We start from the raw sequence: 20,269 nt of genomic DNA, 5'->3' as shown, positions 1-20,269 counted from the left end.
ATAGTCGGGGCTCAGACTTCATGAACTGACCAGGTATCTGTCTGTTGTCAGGGACACGTAGTGTTGAACCCAGAGACTCTGTAACTTGTATTCTTGATTCATTGGGTTAATAAACTCTGTTAACTCATTCCCCGCCATTGACGGAATTTTCCGTCATTTGGATCCAACCGTTACCCGCCATTGACGGAATTTTCCGTCAATTGGTGTTTTCAGTGTAATACGATAGGAGGCACTCTGACGGATGTTGTGAAAAAGTTACAGGACTGTGGGGTTAAAAACCAACAAACAAGACCACCCGCGGGAAAGTAGAGAGAAAAAAAACTAACCTTTTCTTCGTCCTTATTTTCCAGCGGTCGGAGTTCTATCAGTCTGTATGTGAGTTTGACGCTCGTCAAAAAGTCAACATTAGCCGTATAGATATGAGATAAAAGCTCTTGAACAGTACAAACATGCCGGCGCCAGCAAGGAGATATTCGGCTGCGGAAGCTACAGAGTTAATTATCGATACAGACTCTGATAATTAATTTTTTGACCTCCGTGAAACTGATCTGGATGAAGACAGCAGCAGCGGAGGGATTCAGGACCTACATTCAGACCTTCAGGACGTGTCAGAGGTAAGATATGATCACGTTATTTTTTGATTCACCGTGATAGCAAATGCATCTGATAATTCACGAGATAACGTGACGTCGAAATAACATATCTCTCATTTTTGTACATAAACTATGTACCAAACAAATTTTTGACGGACTTTTTATTGTAATTTCCAGACACAGAGTCCAGGTCTCCAAGATCCAGGTCTCCAAGGTCCAGACATAGGTGCAAGAGGTGAGTCATGATAACATATTTTATTTAGTTTGATAGTATGTTACTTGGATTGTATGATTATTAGATACTACAAGACAAGAGCATCTGCTAATTTGTGAGAGAAGATGAAAAAAGAAATAATTTAGCTTTCATTTTGTACACAAACTATTTACCAAATGAATATTTGTTTGACATTTTACTGTCATTTTACACACAGAGTCCAGGGATTCAAGGCCCAGGTGTCCTTTATACAGAACTACCCAAGGTGAAAAAGGTAAGATGTGATATGAAGAGGCCGAAAAATAACGTTCCTCTCTTTGTGCACATCACACTGTTGAATAAAAAAATTGTCTTTCTAATTATTTACAGGTCAAACACAGCAAAGAGGCAGAGGTCGGACCTGTGGATCTTATGGGTGTGGTGGAGGTCAAGTACCTGGTGACCAAGCAAGAGGGTCTGTAAACCAGCCAGGTGCAGGTCCTGGTCCAGGTAATCCGATGTGGAAAGAAATGAACTGGCAGCCAAAAGACTTTCCTTTTTACTGAGAATCCTGGACCTCTAAATGATGCTGCTGCTCTTGATCATATCATTCGTAAGCCTGACCTTGAAATGTACTGGTCTACAGATGACCTTTAGGCCACCCCCTACTTCAACAAGGTCATGTCCCGCAACCGGTTTGAAATCATATGGAGATTTCTACACTCCAATGATTATGAATCAAGGCCAGCAAATAGCACTGACAGGTTGTACAAAGTCCGCCCTGTCTTATATTACCTTATATCTAAATTCAGTCAAATGTATCAACCTAACACCAACATATGAGGTTATGCTTCTGTGGTGTGGACGGCTAGCGTTCAGGGTGTACAATCCCCAAAAACCTGTCAAATATGGGTTCAAATCCTACATCATTTGCGATTCTGACAGGGTACTGTTACAACATGAAACCCTATTGCGGAGAAGGCACTTCCCTGGGAGACACAATTGTTTCTCTTCTTGATCAGGTTTTTGTTCACCTAATGTTTTATTATGGAAAATAATAATGATATTTAAGTGTTTGTAAAAACAAAGTATTTCTGAGTGTATAAGAGAAGAAAAATGTATAATATAGTTTGTAAATGTTGCAGTGCTACACTATTCAAAGAAAACTTATAATTTTATGTAATCATTTTTAGTTATTTTAGTGATTTATTTTAAAATATAACTGTAGTTGTCAAATGAAAGTAAAAAGAATCCAAATGTAAACTCAAAATCACTTTTTTTTCTTGAAAATAAGTGTGTTTTACAAAAGTGCTGTTTTCTCAGCTTTTTGTCCGGAATGTTGTTTTTTTGTGAAAATGGCCGATATTCAAGTGCTGATAAAAAAAGATTGAATGAAGTTTGAATAAAATAGTTTTTTGTGTATGAAAGCAGAGGCTCTGATCTTTCTTTTGATGTGTTCAATATTTACATATTCAAAGAACAAAATATTCTGTGAGTCTTGAAAGATTGGTGAAAATGGTGAAAAAGGCTGGCGCTGGCTGGCAAACATTCTAGAATTCTCTGGCAGGGAAAGAGTTAACCTGAAAGAGACGCCTCCAGTCATTCCTCTCATCCCATCAAAAGAATGCACAGAGAGATTCAAGGTCATTATTTAAAGGAGTCAGATTTCTATTTACAACATTTAGGTAAATGATTAAAACAGCCAACTTTTATCCAACAATACTCTTTCAAATGTGGCGTAGCTGTGGCGTCTGCAAACGTGTTAACACGTTAACGTGTGAAGGCACATCATGCACACATGCAACGCCACTTGTGCATTGTGCCAGTGTGACCATTCAAAGTCTGTGGAAAATGTAAGTGTAGTGTCAGACGCTGGTCAGATCGCAGGCATCTTTGCAGGCGCAGGGTCCACGTTGGTATGAGTGGAGTGCATGAATTTAGAATGGATTCACCCCTCATACACAAACACACACGCCACGCTTGTTTGTTTACGTTGTCTATAGTTTAGTTTATAACAGTTGTTTGATTGAGTTTCATTGATCAACTTGATGTTTCTTTGTTAAATAAATTCTGTTATAATTTAAAGAGCAGTTGTTTGTGATTCCTGTGTAACAGCATTGTGATATAGGCTGGGTGAAAGGGCTTTGTGTTTGGATTTCACACCTTCAATTAAATACAGATTTTTAACATTGGTATTTAATTTATTTATTTGAGACTGATATTGTAATTAGGGTGGTTGCCTGAAAGGCAAACCACACTACTACTATTGTCAATATTATTAGGGTGGTTGCCTGAAAGGCAAACCACACTATTATTGTCGATATTCTTATTAGTGTGAATGCTTCAAAGCATTCACACTATTGTTATCCAGTTCTTTATTATACTTATTCCGACACTTTTTCGCTGCTCTTCTGCTCTTCAACCGTTTCTGCTACTTTCACCGTTCAACTATCATACTGTTCAGCTTTTTCTGCTCATTATGGCTATGACTTTTCACGTTTTTACTACTTTTACTTTTTACGTTATTTCACTTTTTTCACAAATTTGCAAAAAAAAATTCCCCATTGAAATGAATGGGATTTTTTTCCGCTGTTCCACCTTCTTCTCAGCCTTATAACTTTTGCTGTGTTCCACGTAGAGACTTCATTTTTACTTTAGAACGTTCACACGTTTTTCTGCTACTTTTACTACATTTACATTGTTTTGCTATCTTGTATACTTTTTAAACTATCCAAATGTTTGGTGATGTTTTTTGCTGTCTTCCACGTTTTTGAATGGGTGTGTATGTGGTGGGATGTTCAGAGCTAGAGTGGGTGACATCATCGCTTAGAGTGCGGCAGAGATGTGAGATTATTTCAAAATCTCCCGAACAAATTGCTCTAGCGACCACAATTTTCACACCACATGACTAAATTTACCCTCAAAACGTAGGAAAACTTGTCCTCTCGCTCACATTAAAATTTCAGGACAAATGGAGCAACGGTTTGGACACAGTGAGCTTCAAAGCGGCAGGTGGTCCAAAAAACTCTCCATCTGGGATAATGTTAAAGAAACGACAAATGTCAAATGAAAGCAAAATTGACCTAAGTTTTTACATCGCTGTAGTTCCGACATTTCTTGGGTCCCAGACACAAAAATTACATCAACGCGTTCAGCTACCTCTCCTCTTGCTCATAAAATCATCATTCAGCCGCGAACTCTTCATTTTACCCCTTAAAATAAGCACTGAATAGGGAGATGTTCCCCCCGTTTTCTCAGTCGAAGCTACCAGCTGATTGCATTTACTCTTGATTATACTGTAAATGCTTTACTTTTTCGTTTAGTTCTTGATTGGCGGCTGTGGCTCAGTTGGTAGAGTCGTCGCCCTTCAATCAGAAGGTTGAGGGATCGATCCCCAGCTCCTGTGAGCAACATGTCCGATGTGTCCTGTTCTTGTACAGATACTTTCACTTCCTCTTCTCCTTTTACTACCGTTTTTCTGCTATTTCCTCTTCTTCTACTGCTTTTACTTCTTTTTCTGCTTCCACTTCTTTTACTACATGTTCTTATTCTATCACTATTTCTTGTTCTTGTACAGACACTTTTACTTTCTTCTTCTTGTTCTACTTTTACTATTCCTACTTTTACTACATTTTCTTCTATCACTATTTTTGTTCTTGTACAGACACTTTTACTTCTTGTACTAATTTTCCTACTGTTTTTTCAGCTATTTCCTCTTCTTCTACCTCTTGTTCTTCTGCTTTTACTTCTTTTTCTGCTTCCACTTCTTTTACTACATTTTCTTCTATCACTATTTCTTGTTCTTGTACAGATACTTTCACTTTCTTCTACTTCCTTTTCTCCTTTTACTACTGTTTTTCTTCTTCCACTTTTCTTCTGCTATTTCCTCTTCTTCCACTTTTCTTCTGCTATTTCCTCTTCTTCTACTTGTTCCACTTTTTCTTCATCTTCTGCTAATTTTCCTCTTTTTCTGCTGATTTTTCTTCATTCAGCAGTGTTTCCGCAACATTTCAGCAGGAAGCATTCACACGCATTTTCCGCAGGGAAATGCAAATTTTTTCTAGTTATTATTATATCCTCAAATTTACGCGCGCTACTCCTCCCACAGCGTTTGCGCCACACGCACAAGAAAGGTATCAAAACGAGCGGCTCGGTCATGACATGGGTGCTATTACTTTGTGGAAACCTCGGACACACGGTGTGGACACAAATCGAGTTTAAACGACAAAAAATTGACCCATTGAAAATGAATGGCAAAAATTCAAATCCTAGAGTGTAACTGCCAAAAACTTCAGTTTTGGAGACATATTTGTAAATCGCCATCCTGAAGTCATTGTTGCTCACATATATAAACAAAATACATCAAAATAAAGCTCTGAGTGTCCTCTCACTCATAAAGCAAAAAGTAAAAACATAAAATGTTTCAGTCTCCCAGGAGAGGAATTTGTTTGACAGTCACGTACCACATACACACACATTGGGCTCTCACTCTAACTCAGGGTTTCTTAACCATAGGGCCGCGGCCCTTCAAAGGGCCGCAAGCGCCACCTGCAGGGCCGCAAGGGGATAATATGTTTGCATCTGTGGGCCGTAAGGGCCGTGATCGTTGGCCTGCAGTATACTCTCCGACCACCAGAGGCAGTATCATCAGTTAGAAGTAGTGGAACTTTACAACGCGACACACGCGCGACACTCAGCAGTATAACCACTTCCTCCACAACATCCTGTTTAGCGGCTAGTTCTCCCAGGTCTTACCTAAAAGCTGCGTATGGTCGCCCTGTGCTTGGGTAAAGGTTGAACTATTTGCCGCAAGTATTCGTTGCTCTTTTGGCGGCGACATACACGATGTATCATATCAAGGTTCTGTTTTAAAAGACGATACAACGCGAATAGCTGCTGCACATAGCCGCCGCCATTGTTGTTTGTTGTCGACTACTGCGCATGTCCAAATGTTTCGTCTTACTGTCACAGCGTCTCCGTGTAAACGGGGCCTGAATCTGAATGGAAACGTAATGGAGAGGTTCTTAAAACGAAAAAATAATGACAGCAACGGGGGGCAGCGCTACACAAAACAGAATGCTCATTTTAATTTCAACAAATCTACCTAACTTCATTGAGCACCTAGTTTTATTGCTTTTGTTGCTAAGTTTATATTGTGTTACTTGTTTGACAAACATGCACTTAAACATGGTTTTATATGAGCAAAATTAATTAAATGATCTTACCTTGTGCAAGGTTTTATGCATAATTAGCCTATGTATAGGTTATATATTGATTAAAAAACATACAAATGAAGAACAGGATTCATTATTACAACATAGTGACACAAATAGCTATTAAATAAAAATTACCGCAAAAGTTAAATCAGAACCATTCACTCGATTGGGCCCCAGACTACCTTGCCCTGAAAATGTTGGGCCCCAAGGTCAAAAAGGTTAAGAAACCCTGCTCTAACTGATGTCCACAATGTCACATTTTTTACTCATGTTTTAAAATTTCCACTGTGGTCCCAGTCTGAATGTTACATACAAATAAAATATATCAAAACGTGCGCCTATTTGTGCTGTCGCTCACAGTCCAAACGGATCAGTGATATCATGTTTAGTTTTTAAGATATTTGAGGCTTTGCGAGCAGTGGTAAGCCCATTCAAAGACTTTAGTTGACATTCAGCTTTGATCTGCCAAACTGCCAGAACATTCTATCAATCAGTGAGCAGCAGGTGTTCAGAGTTAGAGTGATGACATCATCATCTGAGTGGGACCATAGCAGTGTGACAGAGTTCTGTCTTAGCTGTTAGCTGACTACAGTTAAACAGTTTTACTGCAGTATAACTCAGAAACACGTACACAGACGGCAACCACCCTCACAATTTCTGCTGGAATTGTCTAGTTAGGGTGGTTGCCTGAAAGGCAAACCACACTACTACTATTGTTAATATTCTTATTAGTGTGAATGCTCAAGCATTCACACTATTGTTATCCAAATCTTTATTATTAGTGTGAATGCTCAAGCATTCACACTATTGTTATCCAAATCTTTATTAGTGTGAATGCTCAAGCATTCACACTATTGTTATCCAGTTCTTTATTAGTGTGAATGCTCAAGCATTCACACTATTGTTATCCAAATCTTTATTAGTGTGAATGCTCAAGCATTCACACTATTGTTATCCAAATCTTTATTATTAGTGTGAATGCTCAAGCATTCACACTATTGTTATCCAAATCTTTATTATTATTATTATTCTACTTCCGTACGTTTTTTGCTTCGCTTCTACTCTTCAACCGTTTGTGCTACTTTCACCGTTCAACTTTCATACTGTTCTGCTTCTTCTGGACAGGTGTGCTATATCTTTTCACGTTTTTATTACTTTTACTTTTTAAGTTATTTCACTTTTTCCACAAATTTTCACAATTTTTTTCCCCATTGAAATGAATGGGATTTTTTTCCACTGTTTCACCTTCTTCTCAGCCTTATAACTTTTGCTGTGTTCCACGTAGAGACTTCATTTTTACTTTAAAACGTTCACACGTTTTTCCACTACTTTTACTACATTTACATTGTTTTGCTATCTTTTATACTTTTTAAACTATACCTCCAACTGTTTTGTGATGTTTTTTGCTGTCTTCCCCGTTTTTGAATGGGTGTCTATGTGGTGGAATGTTCAGAGCTAGAGTGCGTGACATCATCGCGAGAGTGCGGCAGAGTTGTGAGATTATTTCAAAATCTCCCGAACAAATTGCTCTAGCGACCACAATTTTCACACCACATGACTAAATTTACCCTCAAAACGTAGGAAAACTTGTCCTCTCGCTCACATTAAGATTTCAGGACAAATGGAGCTACGGTTTGGACACTGTGAGAAATTAACTAGACTTCCAGGAGACAGCAAATGTTCTGAAGAATGAAGGTGAAAGAAAGCCACAGGAGGGCATCCTCTTTCTCAGACAACACCATACAAAATGTAAATGTAATTTGATTATCACAGAGTCACTGTCTCCAGAGGACAGGATACAGGAAACTTCAAATAACTATTGTAATGTAAAGATCACCATTTGTTAAGTGTAAGGTCACCTCCCTCCATCTCTCTGTACTACATATAAGGACTTGTAATGTAAGGGTTCGAGAGAAGATGCTCTGGCCTCTCCTCCGTGCTGCACGTATTAAAAGAGATCTGATTCAAGCGCCACCGTGAATTTTCTTCTTGAGAATTAGCAACTCTCCACCTCGTAAAAGGAGAATTTTCCACGACATTATGGCGACGAGAGGATGGGATAGACGTTCCGCTGATTGTTCCCTGAGACTGAACTGAAGGAGCTGCCGGCCGGGAAAATTCCGCTCCGACAAACGGAGATTTTGGATCCCACCTGACGTCAGATACAGGGTGCAGACAGCGGACGCTCTATCTAAGTGAGTACGGCGTTTGAATCATTTGCTCAATTTGTAAAAGCCTAGGTAGCTGAAACGTAATTTAAGTCCTTTGGGGTGGTTTCAGTTATGCTTTTCGGGTCCATATAGTGTTTTATGGACGCCATGCCCATGTAATACCGGTCTTGGAGGTTTATGTTTTGGTAATTCCCATACCCTGCGCGGTGATGGAGGTTGATGTGTAGTGTGTTTTGTTGATGTGTTGTGCGTTTTATATGTTTAGAGTGTCTTAAACGAGAAAAGTTAAGAAAAAGAAAAAACGAAAAATGAAACTAAAATATCTAACGAACAGCACGAGGCTGTCTGCACTTAAAGAATAAAACACGTGAAACAACGATTATTATAGATATACACAAGGCCCCACTAAAATAAAATGGGCGTATGAGTGATAATCAAAAATAAAAACTTTGTTTGCGACATTCAGTGTCTGGCATGCAGATTGTATGCTATTGAGGTGCGTTGCTCGGAACTTTATGTGTCATACAAACCACCTGGCTGAATTAAGTTGCAAAAAGTTTTAGTGTATGTTTGATAAGATCCAACCATACACTGTATGGGAAGATCAGTGTGATTGTGAAGTTGTGTGAGTGATAAGCCCATTGAACGTTTAAGCACATCTGTCCCAGTGAGTCACTGAAAACATGAGAAAACAAAACGGGGAAAAATAAACATTTATATCTGATTTTTTCTTTTTCTGACAGGCTCTGCTGAATTAAGAGCAGACAGATGGGGAATATGTGATTTAAAGATGTTCAACTTTAGCAATTTTTCACACATGAGATGTCCTCTATTAAAAGAAATTAAGATTCGACTGAAAAAGAGTAAACATTGCAACTAACACTGTAATGATAATTAAAATTTTAAACAATCTTGAATTTTAGAAATAGAATAGTATATTGTTTTCCAGTCAAAATTTATTTTTAGACGAGGTTAAAGATATCCATTTAGTCCTGAGACTGTTTGGAAATCATTGTTTTATAAATTAAGGTGCTATTGTTGAACTTTCTAAATCTCACCATACCTCCCCCATCGTGCCTGAAGAAAAAAAAAACAAATTGGGGTTGGAATTCATTAAAGTACTTAAGGGATGTAAATGAAGGTGGTCAGCATCCGGCAGATGTCTGTAACACCAATGTTAATCAGCTTGGGTTTTTAGTTTGTTTTAACAAATGCAAATTCTAGCATTCTTCTTTTCATCTTGACTCACAGTTCTGGGTTGCTTTCACAATCAATGGTGCATTTTATTCTTGGATGAAGATACCATAGGGTGTTCTTCTCCAATTTTTCACTCTGGATTGAAATAGAGCTGAGAAATTAGTTTCTATCAACCATTGTGTATTAATACACTTGTTCAGTATGTTGACAGTGTCTGTGTATATGTTTCCCTATGCAGATGCATTGTCAAGCTGAAACAGTGTTTGTTGTTTGTCCATTTTTGTTTTCTGGGAAAAAAACGGTTTTCAATTTTGCAGGACAAGTTTGCAAACTATTTTAGTTTGTTAAAAATGCATTATTTTACTCCGGAGTTTCATAAATTTGGTCCTGATTTACGTCCACAATCTTGGATGTTAATAAAACTGAAAAACAAACAAACGGTTGCCTAATTGGTTTCAACAGGCTATTGTTTGTCCATGGATTTTATAAAATAGTGGAGATCTCCCTACCCCCACACATGGGGGTAGAATTTTGGCCATGACTGACTTTTTTGACTTGAACTCCTGACACAGATAAAGCTTCAACTGACTTGACACAAGCTTTATCGAGTTCCCTCTGCCTACGACTACCAGACACTACCAACCTTTTTAAATCTTTTTGTGCACTCATGTGATTTTAAAATGAAGAACAGTCTTAACCTTACTCTTTACAGCTCAAGATGGAGAACCACACCTCTGTCTGTGTCAAAACCAAAAGATGCACTCTTTGACACTCCTTTCATGAACTTTGATTTTGTTTTCTTTATAGATGTTTCTGCTATGAGATCCAACAGATGGATCCCCTTGTGTCTCATCTATGTACTAACACTGCTAACCTGTCTGCTCAGGCAGCTGTCATTTCATCAGCATGTAAATGTCAGCTCATACAGGTGCTAATGACCCAGAGTCACTGGGATTTGAAGCTCCTGGGACTGCTGCTCTTTCACCTGTCTCCCCCACTCTACAAATGTTTTTTCCTGTAAAAAATATGTTTCTACCCCTCAAAGATACCTCTGTGCGTCAAAAGTTTGACACATGGTCTTGACCATGTGTCAAAGGGGTGGATAACCATGTTTTTTAAGTTGTCTTCCCTAAGGTGAAAGCGGCCTTTCTGGGGACTACATTGGTGAGACTCCACAACATCCAGCCTGGAGATGGAAAGGACCTGAGAAGGAAGCATGGACGTTTTAACCACGGTGGACAAGAACCAGATCTGGAGCTGCTGACAACAACAACTGCTGTCCAGATAACTGAGAGGGACACCTGGAGATGATGACAACATCCACTGACGATCGGATAGCTGAGAGGGATACCAAGATCCATACATCACTGCAAACCTTTTTCGAGTAATGGCACCGACGGAAGAACGACGATCTAACCTACGCAGTGCTGAGAGAGGACGCCGTGGGACGATTACCTATCATCAACTGATTCATTACACTGATACTTAGACACCCCATCTCTTACAGAAGGGTAAACATGGACTGTGTGCAACAACAGATGAAGACACAAGATTCAACACAGGATCGGAACATCCAACAAGGGCATGATCTAAAAACTTGCCACCGAGAACTGTTTTCAACTACATAAGTGCCTATTTTGTTCTTCTCTCATTTATTTTTTATCGTTTTGTTTTGGTTTTATTTTTTATCTCTTTATTTGTTTTTTCATTCATTTTTTCACTGTAATGAACAGTCTGTTATAATGACCTTGTATGGTAATTTCTATAAATGTTGTTTTGACACTTTGTGTCAAAAAGGGAGGAATGTGAGAAATTAACTAGACTTCCAGGAGACAGCAAATGTTCTGAAGAATGAAGGTGAAAGAAAGCCACAGGAGGGCATCCTCTTTCTCAGACAACACCATACAAAATGTAAATGTAATTTGATTATCACAGAGTCACTGTCTCCAGAGGACAGGATACAGGAAACTTCAAATAACTATTGTAATGTAAAGATCACCATTTGTTAAGTGTAAGGTCACCTCCCTCCATCTCTCTGTACTACATATAAGGACTTGTAATGTAAGGGTTCGAGAGAAGATGCTCTGGCCTCTCCTCCGTGCTGCACGTATTAAAAGAGATCTGATTCAAGCGCCACCGTGAATTTTCTTCTTGAGAATTAGCAACTCTCCACCTCGTAAAAGGAGAATTTTCCACGACAACACTGTGAGCTTCAAAGCGGCAGGTGGTCCAAAAAACTCTCCATCTGCGATAATGTTAAGATTCACCGATTCATTTGGAAACTGATCTCTCTTGACAAAGTTTTTACATCGCTGTAGTTCCCACATTTCTTGGATCCCAGACATAAAAATTACATCAACGCGTTCAGCTACCTCTCCTCTTGCTCATAAAATCATCATTCAGCCACCAACTGTTCATTTAACCCCTTAAAATTGGCACTGAATAGGGAGACGTCTTCCCCCTTTTTCTCACTGTCTTAGCTGCCAGCTTACAGCAGTTACTCTTGAATGTGGTTACACACACAAACACCCACACCCCCACTCACGCACACACATGCATTGAACTTCATACTGGAAATGGTCTACTTTTGCTTCAACTTCCTGTTCCTCTGCTTTTACTTCTTTTTCTGCTTCCACTTCTTCTTTTACTACATTTTCTTATTCTATCACTATTTTTTGTCCTTCTACAGATACTTTTACTACTTGTTCTAATTGTACTACTGTTTTTATGCTATTTCCTCTTCTTCTACTTCTGCTTTTACTTCTTTTTCTGCTTCCACTTCTTTTACTACATTTTCTTCTATCACTATTTCTTGTTCTTGTACAGATACTTTCAATTTCTTCTACTTCCTTTTACTACTGTTTTTCTTCTTCCACTTTTCTTCTGCTATTTCCTCTTCTTCTACCTCTTGTTCTTCTGCTTTTACTTCTTTTTCTGCTTCCACTTCTTTTACTACATTTTCTTCTATCACTATTTCTTGTTCTTGTACAGATACTTTCACTTTCTTCTACTTCCTTTTCTCCTTTTACTACTGTTTTTCTTCTTCCACTTTTCTTCTGCTATTTCCTCTTCTTCCACTTTTCTTCTGCTATTTCCTCTTCTTCTACTTGTTCCACTTTTTCTTCATCTTCTGCTAATTTTCCTCTTTTTCTGCTGATTTTTCTTCATTCAGCAGTGTTTCCGCAACATTTCAGCAGGAAGCATTCACACGCATTTTCCGCAGGGAAATGCAAATTTTCTAGTTATTATTATTCTACTTCCGTACGTTTTTTGCTTCGCTTCTACTCTTCAACCGTTTGTGCTACTTTCACCGTTCAACTTTCATACTGTTCTGCTTCTTCTGGACAGGTGTGCTATATCTTTTCACGTTTTTATTACTTTTACTTTTTAAGTTATTTCACTTTTTCCACAAATTTTCACAATTTTTTTCCCCATTGAAATGAATGGGATTTTTTTCCACTGTTTCACCTTCTTCTCAGCCTTATAACTTTTGCTGTGTTCCACGTAGAGACTTCATTTTTACTTTAAAACGTTCACACGTTTCTCCACTACTTTTACTACATTTACATTGTTTTGCTATCTTTTATACTTTTTAAACTATACCTCCAAATGTTTGGTGATGTTTTTTACAGTTTTCTCCCTTTTTGAATGGGTGTGTATGTGGTGGAATGTTCAGAGCTAGAGTGATGACATCATCGCTTAGAGTGCGGCAGAGATGTGAGATTATTTCAAAATCTCCCGAACAAATTGCTCTAGCGACCACAATTTTCACACCACATGACTAAATCTACCCTCAAAACGTAGGAAAACTTGTCCTCTCGCTCACAATAAGATTTCAGGACAAATGGAGCTACGGTTTGGACACAGTGAGCTTCAAAGCGGCAGGTGGTCCAAAAAACTCTCCATCTGCGATAATGTTAAGATTCACCGATTCATTTGGAAACTGATCTCTCTTGACAAAGTTTTTACATCGCTGTAGTTCCGACATTTCTTGGATCCCAGACATAAAAATTACATCAACGCGTTCAGCTAACTCTCCTCTTGCTCATAAAATCATCATTCAGCCACCAACTCTTAATTTAACCCCTTAAAATGAGCACTGAATTGGGAGATGTTCCCCCATTTTCTCAGTCGAAGCTGCCAGCTGAATGCAGTTGCTCTTGATTGCACTTACACACACAAACACCCTCCCCTCCACACACGCACACACATGCATTGAACTTTATACTGTAAATGCTTTTCTTCATGATTGGCGCCTGTGGCTCAGTTGGTAGAGTCAATCGGAAGGTTGAGGGTTCGATCCCCAGCTCCTGCGAGTGACATGTCTGATGTGTCCTGTTCTTGTACAGATACTTTCAATTTCTTCTACTTCCTTTTACTACTGTTTTTCTTCTTCCACTTTTCTTCTGCTATTTCATCTTCTTCTACCTCTTGTTCTTCTGCTTTTACTTCTTTTTCTGCTTCCACTTCTTTTACTACATTTTCTTCTATCACTATTTCTTGTTCTTGTACAGATACTTTCACTTTCTTCTACTTCATTTTCTCCTTTTACTACTGTTTTTCTTCTTCCACTTTTCTTCTGCTATTTCCTCTTCTTCTACCTCTTGTTCTTCTGCTATTTCCTCTTCTTCCACTTTTCTTCTGCTATTTCCTCTTCTTCCACTTTTCTTCTGCTATTTCCTCTTCTTCTACCTCTTGTTCTTCTGCTTTTACTTCTTTTTCTGCTTCCACTTTTCTTCTGCTATTTGATCTTCTTCCACTTTTCTTCTGCTATTTCCTCTTCTTCCACTTTTCTTCTGCTATTTCCTCTTCTTCCACTTTTCTTCTGCTATTTCCTCTTCTTCTACCTCTTGTTCTTCTGCTTTTACTTCTTTTTCTGCTTCCACTTTTCTTCTGCTATTTGATCTTCTTCCACTTTTCTTCTGCTATTTCCTCTTCTTCCACTTTTCTTCTGCTATTTCCTCTTCTTCCACTTTTCTTCTGCTATTTCCTCTTCTTCTACTTGTTCCACTTTTTCTTCATTTTCTGCTAATTCTCCTCTACTTCTGCTAGTTCTTCTTCATTCAGCAGCGTTTCTGCAACATTTCAGCAGGAAGCATTCACACGCATTTTCCGCAGGGAAATGCAAATTTTCTAGTTAGTGTGAATGCTCAAGCATTCACACTATTGTTATCCAAATCTTTATTATTAGTGTGAATGCTCAAGCATTCACACTATTGTTATCCAAATCTTTATTATTAGTGTGAATGCTCAAGCATTCACACTATTGTTATCCAAATCTTTATTATTATTATTATTATTATTATTCCACTTCCGTGCGTTTTTCGCTGCTCTTCTACTCTTCAACCGTTTGTGCTACTTTCACCGTTCAACTATCATACTGTTCAGCTTTTTCTGCTCATTATGGCTATATCTTTTCACGTTTTTACTACTTTTACTTTTTAAGTTATTTCACTTTTTTCACAAATTTTCACAATTTTTTTCCCCATTGAAATGAATGGGATTTTTTTCCACTTTTCAACCTTTTTCTCAGCCTTATAACTTTTGCTGTGTTCCACGTAGAGACTTCATTTTTACTTTAAAACGTTCACACGTTTCTCCACTACTTTTACTACATTTACATTGTTTTGCTATCTTTTATACTTTTTAAACTATACTTCCAACTGTTTTGTGATGTTTTTTGCTGTCTTCCACGTTTTTGAATGGGTGTGTATGTGGTGGAATGTTCAGAGCTAGAGTGCGTGACATCATCGCGAGAGTGCGGCAGAGTTGTGAGATTATTTTAAAATCTCCCGAACAAATTGCTCTAGCGACCACAATTTTCACACCACATGACTAAATTGACCCTCAAAACGTAGGAAAACTTGTCCTCTCGCTCACATTAAGATTTCAGGACAAACGGAGCTACGGTTTGGACACTGTGACCTTCAAAGCGGCAGGTGGTCCAAAAAACTCTCCATCTGCGATAATGTTAAAAGAAACGAAAAATGTCAAATGAAAGAAAAATTGACTAAGTTTTTAAATCGCTGTAGTTCCAACATTTCTTGGATGCCAGACATAAAAATTACATCAACGCGTTCAGCTATCTCTCCTCTTGCTCATAAAATCATCATTCAGCCGCAAACTCTTCATTTTACCCCTTAAAATGAGCACTGAATAGGGAGATGTTCCCCCATTTTCTCAGTCGAAGCTGCCAGCTGAATGCAGTTGCTCTTGATTGCACTTACACACAAACACCCTCCCCTCCACACACGCACACACATGCATTGAACTTTATACTGTAAATGCTTTTTTTCATGATTGGGGGCTGTGGCTCAGTAGGTAGAGTCGTCGCCCCTCAATTGGAAGGTTGAGGGTTCGATCCCCAGCTCCTGCGAGTGACATGTCTGATGTGTCCTGTTCTTGTACAGATACTTTCAATTTCTTCTACTTCCTTTCACTACTGTTTTTCTTCTTCCACTTTTCTTCTGCTATTTACTCTTCTTCTACCTCTTGTTCTTCTGCTTTTACTTCTTTTTCTGCTTCCACTTCTTTTACTACATTTTCTTCTATCACTATTTCTTGTTCTTGTACAGACACTTTCACTTTCTTCTACTTCCTTTTCTCCTTTTACTACGGTTTTTGTTCTTCCACTTTTCTTCTGCTATTTCCTCTTCTTCCACTTTTCTTCTGCTATTTCCTCTTCTTCCACTTTTCTTCTGCTATTTCCTCTTCTTCCACTTTTCTTCTGCCATTTCCTCTTCTTCCACTTTTCTTCTGCTATTTCCTCTTCTTCTACTTGTTCCACTTTTTCTTCATCTTCTGCTAATTTTCCTCTTTTTCTGCTGATTTTTCTTCATTCAGCAGTGTTTCCGCAACATTTCAGCAGGAAGCATTCACACGCATTTTCCGCAGGGAAATGCAAATTTTCTAGTTATTATTATTCTACTTCCGTACGTTTTTTGCTTCGCTTCTACTCTTCAACCGTTTGTGCTACTTTCACCGTTCAACTTTCATACTGTTCTGCTTCTTCTGGACAGGTGTGCTATATCTTTTCACGTTTTTATTACTTTTACTTTTTAAGTTATTTCACTTTTTCCACAAATTTTCACAATTTTTTTCCCCATTGAAATGAATGGGATTTTTTTCCACTGTTTCACCTTCTTCTCAGCCTTATAACTTTTGCTGTGTTCCACGTAGAGACTTCATTTTTACTTTAAAACGTTCACACGTTTTTCCACTACTTTTACTACATTTACATTGTTTTGCTATCTTTTATACTTTTTAAACTATACCTCCAACTGTTTTGTGATGTTTTTTGCTGTCTTCCCCGTTTTTGAATGGGTGTCTATGTGGTGGAATGTTCAGAGCTAGAGTGCGTGACATCATCGCGAGAGTGCGGCAGAGTTGTGAGATTATTTCAAAATCTCCCGAACAAATTGCTCTAGCGACCACAATTTTCACACCACATGACTAAATTTACCCTCAAAACGTAGGAAAACTTGTCCTCTCGCTCACATTAAGATTTCAGGACAAATGGAGCTACGGTTTGGACACTGTGAGCTTCAAAGCGGCAGGTGGTCCAAAAAACTCTCCATCTGCGATAATGTTAAGATTCACCGATTCATTTGGAAACTGATCTCTCTTGACAAAGTTTTTACATCGCTGTAGTTCCCACATTTCTTGGATCCCAGACATAAAAATTACATCAACGCGTTCAGCTACCTCTCCTCTTGCTCATAAAATCATCATTCAGCCACCAACTGTTCATTTAACCCCTTAAAATTGGCACTGAATAGGGAGACGTCTTCCCCCTTTTTCTCACTGTCTTAGCTGCCAGCTTACAGCAGTTACTCTTGAATGTGGTTACACACACAAACACCCACACCCCCACTCACGCACACACATGCATTGAACTTCATACTGGAAATGGTCTACTTTTGCTTCAACTTCCTGTTCCTCTGCTTTTACTTCTTTTTCTGCTTCCACTTCTTCTTTTACTACATTTTCTTATTCTATCACTATTTTTTGTCCTTCTACAGATACTTTTACTACTTGTTCTAATTGTACTACTGTTTTTATGCTATTTCCTCTTCTTCTACTTCTGCTTTTACTTCTTTTTCTGCTTCCACTTCTTTTACTACATTTTCTTCTATCACTATTTCTTGTTCTTGTACAGATACTTTCAATTTCTTCTACTTCCTTTTACTACTGTTTTTCTTCTTCCACTTTTCTTCTGCTATTTCCTCTTCTTCTACCTCTTGTTCTTCTGCTTTTACTTCTTTTTCTGCTTCCACTTCTTTTACTACATTTTCTTCTATCACTATTTCTTGTTCTTGTACAGATACTTTCACTTTCTTCTACTTCCTTTTCTCCTTTTACTACTGTTTTTCTTCTTCCACTTTTCTTCTGCTATTTCCTCTTCTTCCACTTTTCTTCTGCTATTTCCTCTTCTTCTACTTGTTCCACTTTTTCTTCATCTTCTGCTAATTTTCCTCTTTTTCTGCTGATTTTTCTTCATTCAGCAGTGTTTCCGCAACATTTCAGCAGGAAGCATTCACACGCATTTTCCGCAGGGAAATGCAAATTTTCTAGTTATTATTATTCTACTTCCGTGCGTTTTTTACTTCGCTTCTACTCTTCAACCATTTGTGCTACTTTCACCGTTCAACTTTCATACTGTTCTGCTTCTTCTGGACAGGTGTGCTATATCTTTTCACGTTTTTACTACTTTTACTTTTTAAGTTATTTCACTTTTTCCACAAATTTTCACAATTTTTTTCCCCATTGAAATGAATGGGATTTTTTTCCACTGTTCCACCTTTTTCTCAGCCTTATAACTTTTGCTGTGTTACACGTAGAGACTTCATTTTTACTTTAAAACGTTCACACGTTTCTCCACTACTTTTACTACATTTACATTGTTTTGCTATCTTTTATACTTTTTAAACTATACTTCCAACTGTTTTGTGATGTTTTTTGCTGTCTTCCCCGTTTTTGAATGGGTGTCTATGTGGTGGAATGTTCAGAGCTAGAGTGCGTGACATCATCGCGAGAGTGCGGCAGAGTTGTGAGATTATTTCAAAATCTCCCGAACAAATTGCTCTAGCGACCACAATTTTCACACCACATGACTAAATTTATCCTCAAAACGTAGGAAAACTTGTCCTCTCGCTCACATTAAGATTTCAGGACAAACGGAGCTACGGTTTGGACACTGTGACCTTCAAAGCGGCAGGTGGTCCAAAAAACTCTCCATCTGCGATAATGTTAAAAGAAACGAAAAATGTCAGATGAAAGAAAAATTGACTAAGTTTTTACATCGCTGTAGTTCCAACATTTCTTGGATGCCAGACATAAAAATTACATCAACGCGTTCAGCTATCTCTCCTCTTGCTCATAAAATCATCATTCAGCCGCGAACTCTTCATTTTACCCCTTAAAATGAGCACTGAATAGGGAGATGTTCCCCCATTTTCTCAGTCGAAGCTGCCAGCTGAATGCAGTTGCTCTTGATTGCACTTACACACACAAACACCCTCCCCTCCACACACGCACACACATGCATTGAACTTTATACTGTAAATGCTTTATTTCATGTTTGGCGGCTGTGGCTCAGTTGGTAGAGTCGTCGCCCTTCAATCAGAAGGTTGAGGGATCGATCCCCAGCTCCTGCGAGCAGCATGTCCGATGTGTCCTGTTCTTGTACAGATACTTTCACTTCCTTTTCTCCTTTTACTACTGTTTTTCTGCTATTTCCTCTTCTTCTACTGCTTGTTCTTCTGCTTTTACTTCTTTTTCTGCTTCCACTTCTTTTACTACATGTTCTTATTCTATCACTATTTCTTGTTCTTGTACAGACACTTTTGCTTTCTTATTTTTCTTGTTCTACTTTTACTATTCCTACTTTTACTACATTTTCTTTTATCACTATTTCTTGTTCTTGTACAGATACTTTCACTTCCTTTTCTCCTTTTACTACTGTTTTTCTGCTATTTCCTCTTCTTCTACTGCTTGTTCTTCTGCTTTTACTTCGTTTTCTGCTTCCACTTCTTTTACTACATTTTCTTCTATCACTATTTCTTGTTCTTGTACAGATACTTTCACTTTCTTCTACTTCATTTTCTCCTTTTACTACTGTTTTTCTTCTTCCACTTTTCTTCTGCTATTTCCTCTTCTTCCACTTTTCTTCTGCTATTTCCTCTTCTTCCACTTTTCTTCTGCTATTTCCTCTTCTTCTACTTGTTCCACTTTTTCTTCATCTTCTGCTAATTTTCCTCTTTTTCTGCTGATTTTTCTTCATTCAGCAGTGTTTCCGCAACATTTCAGCAGGAAGCATTCACACGCATTTTCCGCAGGGAAATGCAAATTTTCTAGTTATTATTATTCTACTTCCGTACGTTTTTTGCTTCGCTTCTACTCTTCAACCGTTTGTGCTACTTTCACCGTTCAACTTTCATACTGTTCTGCTTGTTCTGGACAGGTGTGCTATATCTTTTCACGTTTTTACTACTTTTACTTTTTAAGTTATTTCACTTTTTCCACAAATTTTCACAATTTTTTTCCCCATTGAAATGAATGGGATTTTTTTCCCCTGTTTCACCTTCTTCTCAGCCTTATAACTTTTGCTGTGTTCCACGTAGAGACTTCATTTTTACTTTAAAACGTTCACACGTTTCTCCACTACTTTTACTACATTTACATTGTTTTGCAATCTTTTATACTTTTTAAACTATACCTCCAACTGTTTTGTGATGTTTTTTGCTGTCTTCCCCGTTTTTGAATGGGTGTCTATGTGGTGGAATGTTCAGAGCTAGAGTGCGTGACATCATCGCGAGAGTGCGGCAGAGTTGTGAGAATATTTCAAAATCTCCCGAACAAATTGCTCTAGCGACCACAATTTTCACACCACATGACTAA

General features: G+C 38.2%; 1 protein-coding gene across 4 annotated transcripts in view; it reads left to right on the top strand.

Moving 5' to 3' along the window:
• Nucleotides 1-362: 362 nt before the first annotated feature.
• Nucleotides 363-20,269, top strand: part of LOC306826662 (uncharacterized protein) — a 242,344-nt gene continuing 222,437 nt past the window's right edge. The window contains exons 1-2 of one of the 4 annotated variants that reach the window (XR_013779471.1): nucleotides 363-614; nucleotides 771-798. Coding sequence is in view for 1 of the 4 variants with exons in the window: in XM_079348119.1 (XP_079204245.1) it covers nucleotides 553-614 (62 nt within the window). In the remaining 3 variants the exon portion in view is untranslated. Of the gene's footprint in view, nucleotides 615-770; nucleotides 819-20,269 lie in introns of those variants that run through there. The other 3 variants (XR_013779472.1, XR_013779473.1, XM_079348119.1) reach the window with 3 other exon arrangements.

This window comes from Symphodus melops, assembly GCF_947650265.1.
Source record: "Symphodus melops genome assembly, chromosome: 7".
Taxonomy (NCBI): domain Eukaryota; kingdom Metazoa; phylum Chordata; class Actinopteri; order Labriformes; family Labridae; genus Symphodus; species Symphodus melops.
The sequence above is the reverse complement of the archived record's forward strand: the minus strand, read 5'-3'. Positions and strand labels throughout refer to the sequence as shown.